The sequence below is a fragment of the Mus musculus genome, chromosome 1 (assembly GCF_000001635.26).
Source record: "Mus musculus strain C57BL/6J chromosome 1, GRCm38.p6 C57BL/6J".
Classification (NCBI taxonomy): Eukaryota; Metazoa; Chordata; class Mammalia; order Rodentia; family Muridae; genus Mus; species Mus musculus.
This window is the reverse complement of record NC_000067.6, coordinates 135253403-135260793: the sequence shown is the minus strand read 5'-3', so window position 1 is coordinate 135260793 and position 7391 is coordinate 135253403. Positions and strand designations below refer to the sequence as shown.

At 52.6% G+C, this 7391-nt stretch overlaps 1 protein-coding gene across 2 annotated transcripts; it reads left to right on the top strand.

Moving 5' to 3' along the window:
- The first annotated feature begins 2321 nt into the window (after positions 1-2321).
- Elf3 (E74-like factor 3) lies at positions 2322-7220 on the top strand. Of its 2 annotated transcripts, none has more exons than NM_007921.3 (9): positions 2322-2445; positions 3012-3179; positions 3568-3789; positions 3920-4015; positions 4204-4323; positions 4471-4560; positions 4703-4819; positions 5674-5869; positions 6414-7220. In NM_007921.3, exons 2-9 carry the CDS (start codon positions 3020-3022, stop codon positions 6526-6528), a joined length of 1116 nt encoding a protein of 371 aa, NP_031947.1. In that variant the 5' UTR covers positions 2322-2445; positions 3012-3019; the 3' UTR covers positions 6529-7220. The 2 variants fall into 2 exon arrangements, with proteins under 2 accessions (NP_031947.1, NP_001156603.1); NM_001163131.1 differs by having other exon boundaries at positions 3508-3789.
- Positions 7221-7391: the final 171 nt, after the last annotated feature.

Genomic DNA, 7391 nt, shown 5'->3' with positions numbered 1-7391 from the left:
ACTTACTCAATTCATATAGCCTCCGAAGCTATCTCCTCAGGCAACGCAAAACAAACCAGTTGGAGCCGCAAGACATCTAATGGCTTATCGAGTCCCACACCCTCGATTCTTTGCTAATTTTATGGTTTTGCTTTTGAGACAATCTACTGTAGCCTAAGATAGCCCCAAACTCAAATGTAGCTGAGACTGACTGACCCTGAGCGCTGGAATTCCAGACACATGCATATCTTTTGCTAGGCAATAATCGCTCTACCAGCTGTACTCCCACATTCCAGGGTAAGTGACTGGAATTCTCACTTACTATATCCCTTTAAAAATTCCCTGAGTGGGATGGTTGTAGCCAGAGGGAAAAGGCACCAACAACTGCTTGTCACTTTCCAAATTTGGTAGCCTGAACAAACCACTTATCAAGACAACAACTATATATCATTTCTTTTCTTCTCTCTCTCTCTCTCTCTCTCTCTCTCTCTCACTCTCTCTCTCTCTCTCTCTTTTGAAAGAGTCTCACTACTATGTAGCCCTTGATAACCTAGAACTCACTATGTAGTCCAGGCTTGGCCTTCAGCTCGCAGAGGTCCACTTGCCTTGGGAGTTGAGAGATTAAAGGGATGCATCTCCACATGTGTCCAACAGTGCTTTTTAAAAATATTTTTAAAACCATGCTTACAGCCAGGCATAGTGGGCGTGCCTTTAATCCCAGTACTGGGGAGGCAGAGGTAGGTAGAGTTCTGAGTTGGAGGCTAGCCACATAGTAAGTCCCAGGATAGCTAGAACTATGTAAAGACCATGTCTCAAAAAAGATGCAAACATGTGTGTGTGTATATGTGTGTGTGTGTGTGTATATCTTGTTTGTTTAGTGTGTATGTGTGTGTACACTTGCACATAAAGGTCAGAGTACCACATTACAGGAGTCAGTTTTCTCCTTTTATCATGTATGGATGGAACACGGGTCCATCCATAGCATCCTTAGCAGCAGGTATCCTTATCCACTGAGCTATCTCAGCAGCCCCACATTGCTTATTGGATGTTTTTGGATGAGGATAGTTATATTAAAAAGGTTTCTGGTGTTGGTCTGGGTAGTTACCCTTTAACCCATCTCTAGAGCCTGTCTCTTGAGTTTGAGGCCAGCCTGGTATATGTAGCTAGACAAAGTTTCAAAAATGAACAGAATCCTGGGACTAGAACCCATTTGTAGAATGCTTGCATAAGAAGCTCTGGGTTCAATTTCCTGCATCTCCAGAGGGATTTTGTTCTGTAGTTTTAGTTTTTCAAGACAGAGTTTCTCTGTGTAGCCCTGGCTGTCCTGGAACTCACTCTGTAGACAAGGCTGGCCTCGAACTCAGAAATCCTTCTACCTCTACTTCAGGAGTGCTGGGATTAAAGATGTGCGCTGCCCTCCTCCACCCCAATTTGTTTTTGTTTTTTAAGGGCCCCGGTAAACAGTAAATTAACATGTGCATCCTGTTTGTCTTTGTAATGACTCAAATGTTGGGCTTCTGACCACTAGAGGGCAGCAGGCAGATACTAATGGAGTGGGCGGAGAGAAGGGTAATCAGGAGCAGACCAGACTCGCGGATAAACCAAACAGCACCGCCAGCCGACCCTAGGCGAGGAGAGCGCCACAGGCACCAAGGGAAGACTTGAAGTAGTGTCTGATCTCTACCGCTTCAGCAACCATCGCGTTTGGGTGGGCTCCAGACAGGCAAAGTGCCAGCAAATGGTCTCTGTAGCTGACTAGACAGACTATCAGACCCAAACCACCACTGGACCGTGAATGTTGCCCAGTGTGTTGCCTAGCCGCTTTCAGAATCCCAGCTTCTGGGTGTTGTGGAGGAAACCCCTTAGCCTCGGTAACTTTCACCAGGCCCTTCTTGTCTCTAGACCTCTAGACAGTTGGAAGCATCAGTCTTGACCCAGCCACCGGTTCAGATTCCTTGCCTTGCTTTCTCCTCCCCAGTTCAGCCCTGGCCAGGCCCCCAGGAAGAATTTCCAGGGCCAGAGGGCAGCCTAAGGCACAGATGCCCACCCCTGCAATGTTCCCGCCACCTGCCCAGTTCAGTACCCAGGGCCCAACCCCAGAGGGTGCGGAATGACAGATTCTGACAATCATTAAACCAGCCAGGCCTGATTTCCCAGCACCGCCTGCTAGGATCTGGGCCAAGTGGCACGGAATATGCAAATCACCTGGGACAGGGAGCCCAGTCTGAAGGCCAGGAAATCCCCAGCATCCAATGAGCCACCAGCTCAGGTTACAACCGGGGACGTACGCCGAAGACCTGGAGGGGAGGAGCTCCTGCTTTGCTCTATTTAGAGCGGGTGGGGGCAGCGCCCTGGCCACACTCATCACTGCTACCTGCGGAGCCTTCGACCGCTTAGATTTCTTCCCTTCCTGTGGCCTCAGAAGCCTGCTCACCCGCCTGCCACACCGAACCCTGACACACCTCGGTACGGTCACATTCCCTAACTCTGGCTTCAGGAACCGTCCAGTGGATTTACAGTTCTGAACTTAATCACTCAGGCTTGGAGGTTCCTAGCTGGAGTGTTGGGGCTACTGTGGGTGTATTCTGGGACTGGTCAGAGACCAGATCGGTGTCTTGGAGGGACAGGGTGGCTTCTTTGGTTCAGGAGCCCACGTGATTTGTGGAGAGAGCCCCAGAAGAATTTGTATCATGGTCCCACCCGCTTTGAGATTATTTTTATTTTTCGGAGCCGAATTTCCCAGTTTGGCGCCAGCTGGCCTGACCCTTCTAGGCTCAAGAGAGCATCCAACCTCAGCTTCCCCAAGTAGCTGGCTCTTGGTGGTGATGGTGGTGGTGGTGGTGGTGGTGGTGGTGGTGGTGGTGGTGTGTGTGTGTTTGTGTGTGTGTGGTGGAGGGGGGGGGTGTTGAAGAGAGAATGTCTACAGCAACACTGAACTTCCTGCCTCTCGGCTGTTGCTGCCCAGGCTTTGCCAGACAGAAATGGAAGTGTACCCTGACCTGTACCCTCCCCACCTTGTCTCCTCTTCCCAGGGGCCCTCATGGCTGCCACCTGTGAGATCAGCAACGTTTTTAGTAACTACTTCAACGCCATGTACAGCTCAGAAGACCCCACCCTGGCTCCTGCTCCTCCGACTACCTTTGGCACTGAAGACTTGGTGTTGACCCTGAACAACCAACAGATGACACTGGAAGGTCCAGGTGAGTGCTGTGTAAAATCTTTACAGACAGGACACCAATGATCTGAGAGGCTCTTAGATGATAAATGGACAGGGAGGAAGGGTATCCTGGAGTTAGTGGCTGGGGAGGATTTATTCATTCATATGTTTGTGTAGTACTGGGGAAAGAACCCAAACAAGACCTTATTTATGCTAGACTGTGTTCCTAGTCCCGAGAAGACTGTAGTGGCTGAGGTGGTGGGAATATAAGAACTGTGGTGACAGATTAAGGGAGGATGAACTTGAGAACTAGCCATGTTGTGATTGTGGATATGTATCTGTCCCTCTCCGCCCCTCCTCGGGTTGTGTAGGACCTCAGACAAGATCCCAAAGGGACAGGACTGATCCTCTGGCTGTACTCCACCTTGCAGAGAAGGCAAGCTGGACTAGCGAGCGGCCCCAGTTCTGGTCGAAGACCCAGGTTCTGGAGTGGATCAGCTACCAAGTGGAGAAGAACAAGTATGACGCCAGCTCCATCGACTTCTCCCGCTGCGACATGGACGGAGCCACCCTCTGCAGCTGTGCGCTGGAGGAGCTGCGGCTAGTCTTTGGACCTCTGGGAGACCAGCTCCATGCCCAGCTTCGGGACCTCAGTAAGTCTAGGCTGGGAGCCACAGGGCCTAGAGAGTGAGCGAGGTGGCTGGGACTTGGGCAGGAGGGTGCAGCCATCGAGCCCCTGCCGGAACCATGGTCAGTGACGCTCTCCCTCCCTGCCTCCGCCAGCCTCCAACTCTTCTGATGAACTCAGCTGGATCATCGAGCTGCTGGAGAAGGATGGCATGTCCTTCCAAGAGAGCCTAGGCGACTCGGGCCCCTTTGGTGAGAACCCATTTTCTCCCTTTTTCCTCCCTAGCTTGTCTTGTCCCATCTGTAACTCCTCCAGAGTGCTAGAGATATTCTCTCCCAACTTGAAAATAAGTCCATAGTCATTTCTGTGGTCCCTGGAGGGTCGTGCCTGTCCTTGCTGGTATCCTGGGCCTCTCTAAGCTCTTAACTTCTTTTCTCAGATCAGGGAAGTCCTTTTGCCCAGGAACTCCTGGATGATGGCCGCCAGGCCAGTCCCTACTACTGCAGTACCTATGGCCCTGGAGCGCCCTCCCCCGGCAGCTCTGATGTCTCCACTGCAAGTAAGTCCTGCCCTTGCCACAGCCTGCCTTCTCCAAGTGCCCTAGAGTGCATCGAGTTCTTAGAATACTCATTCAGTATCTGAAGTCTGGGTAGGCAGTGACTGGGTAGGCTGGCCCTGGCATTGAAGTGGTATTTTTCACCCCTAGGGACCGCTACTCCCCAGAGTTCCCATGCTTCTGACTCCGGTGGAAGTGATGTGGACCTGGACCTCACCGAGAGCAAGGTCTTCCCTAGAGGTGAGTTGAGGGCTGTTCTTGGGGGTCCTGTCCATGGGGTCTAGCCACTCCCCTCTGCCCTATGGCTGCAGTTTCTGTAGCAAGGCTCCCTGTTGACACCCTGCCCTTACCTTCTCTTGACCTTCCAACCCCCTTCCCATAGATGGCTTTCCTGACTATAAGAAGGGGGAACCCAAGCACGGGAAGAGGAAACGGGGGCGTCCCAGAAAGCTGAGCAAGGAATACTGGGACTGTCTGGAGGGCAAGAAGAGCAAGCACGGTAAGCTCTAAGGGCTGCCAGGCCTGTGGGCGGAGGGATACTATTCCTTCAGCTTCCACTGGCCTCTCACAGCCGCTGGAACTCATTGCATTGACGGGGCTCCATGGCATTTGTTACTGCCTCTTTACAGAGGCCTGCTTGGACTTAGAGAAGAAGGGAACTGAGGGTCCTAGGAGAGGCCATGGAGAGAGTCCAGCCTTCCCACACTCTTCCTCTTTAACTATCCCTGTACTTGGCCCCTGTCTTGCCTGATGGAACTTTCCGATGGGGAGGAGGCAGCTGGTGGGTGCTCAGAGCCAGGCAGGCTGGGGTGGCTGCGACTCCAGGCACAGCCTGCTGAAAGAGCCTCGGGCCTTGTGTGCTCCAGCTGCTCTGAACCACCTGGAGGTCACCCCAAAGGTCTTGCCTGCCGCCTCTTCCATACACACAGACCTGCACGTATGCACTCCTGGCCTGCTTTCCTTCTTGTCCCGAGGGGACTGTTAATTCCGGGAAGCTGTTTCTTGGTCCCTCAGGCTATAGGCAGCTCTCTGACCCCATGTGTGCCAAGTTCTCACCACCATTGGTCCCCACTGAACCATGAGCCCCCTCACAAAGAAGCGTGTCTCTGTCGCTGTCCATCTTAACCAGTTGTTTGATCCTTAACTGGTGAGAGAATCGAGCGCTCTGTGCAGTCGGCCTAGCGCATTGCATTTTGGGGCAGGAAAGGAAGCAGCCACTATAGCAATCACTAAGAGGACATTTCATATACTCCCATATGCCTTGGCTCTTAGCCTCGTTGGGATAGGAGAGGCCAGGTCGCCTAGAGGAGAGGGGCACCCCAGACTGATAACTGAGGAAATCTTCCCTTGTAGCCCCCAGAGGTACTCACCTGTGGGAGTTTATCCGAGACATCCTAATCCACCCCGAGCTCAACGAAGGCCTCATGAAGTGGGAGAACCGGCACGAGGGTGTGTTCAAGTTTCTTCGCTCAGAGGCCGTGGCCCAACTCTGGGGCCAGAAGAAGAAGAACAGCAACATGACCTATGAGAAGCTGAGCCGAGCCATGAGGTGAGTGTGAGCGTCAGGGACCTCTGCTTGGGCTCTACTGGCTTCCGCTAGGTTTCACAAGACAGGCCTGAGGCCCGTATGGAGAGGACAAGGACAGTGTTGTGGCCCTGTGTAGTTGGTTACGTGCAGCATGAAGAAAGCGCTGGGCAGAGATCGTGAGCACACTTAGCTTTAGCTAACATTTCTGTGTTTCCTGCAGACTTGTTCTAAGAAAGACACTTGAGAGAAAGAATAGAAATTGACAGCTCAGCTCCCTTGTCTCTGGGCCACAAAGGTGAACTAGCTCAGCGTTGCTAAAGTCCCCTCTCCCTCAGTTCACGGGCCTTTATGAAAAGCCCCAGGACATAGCCAGAAGGCACAGAGAAGTAAATGTAGAAGCAGGTGCTCTGGCCATAATTACAGATCACCGCGGCCACAACAGGTGAGGAGAGGGAACACTCAGGCAGAGAGGGCCAGCTCAGCACACTGGGGCTGGGAACCAATGCGAACCTCAGACCATAGCATGCCTCTTGCCTACACCTCTGACCACCTCCTTCCCACGCAGGTATTACTACAAACGGGAGATCCTGGAACGGGTGGATGGCCGACGGCTCGTCTACAAGTTTGGCAAGAACTCTAGTGGCTGGAAGGAAGAAGAGGTTGGAGAGAGTCGGAATTAAGGATCGGGGCTGGACCCAGGACCTGACTCAGGCATGAACTCCAGAACTGAAGCCTTCCTGGAAGGACAGGCAGGCCTGATGGCCCCCTTAACATGGATGTGTTCCCTGTGTTGCTGTAGAGAGGAAGAACCTGTTGGGCGTGCCCTCTGCAGTCTCCTCAAGTGCAGCCTTTGGCCTCTCTCCTCGCCCTCTTGGAATTACAAGCCCCAGGGTTTGAACCAACTTGTTCGATAACTCTCCAGCTGTGACTCCAGTTCCCTCCCGTCCCAACATGGACTGCAAATGAGACCCACCTGCAGATGCCTGGCCTCAGCCAAGGAGGCTGGGGAGACTGTGGCAGGAGACTGCAGGGACGGAGGGGACAGGGTTGTGTCCTCGGTACTTCCTGGACTGCCTTCCACCTCTCTGCTCAGTACTCAGGCTCCACAGACGGGGGTCGGATCATCCCTAATTTATGTGCTATAAATATTCCAGGTGTATATAGAGAGCTATTTTTTCTAAAGCATTTCCCCTCCCTGCTCTTCTCCACTGAGTGCTGGTGGCCAGACTGATTTTTTTTTAGGCCCCCTAACTGGACCAGCGAGAAGTAGGGTGATTCCAGGACCCCCTCTTCCCCCAGAGGGGTCTCCTGGATCCCCTTTCCTGTGAATGGAGGCTCCAATAAAGTGCCTTCTGGGCTTTTTCTAACCTTGGCCTGAGCTCTCTGTGTACTGAAATTTGGGACTCTGCATTGGATAAGGCATGGAGACAGGTGGAAGAAGATGTTAAGCATGAAGAAAGATGGGGTGGGGGGGGGGCTGGGTGTTGATGTATGCAGCTGGAGGGTCGGCAGGAGGTCGAGAAAAGAGAAAAAAATAGGTGTA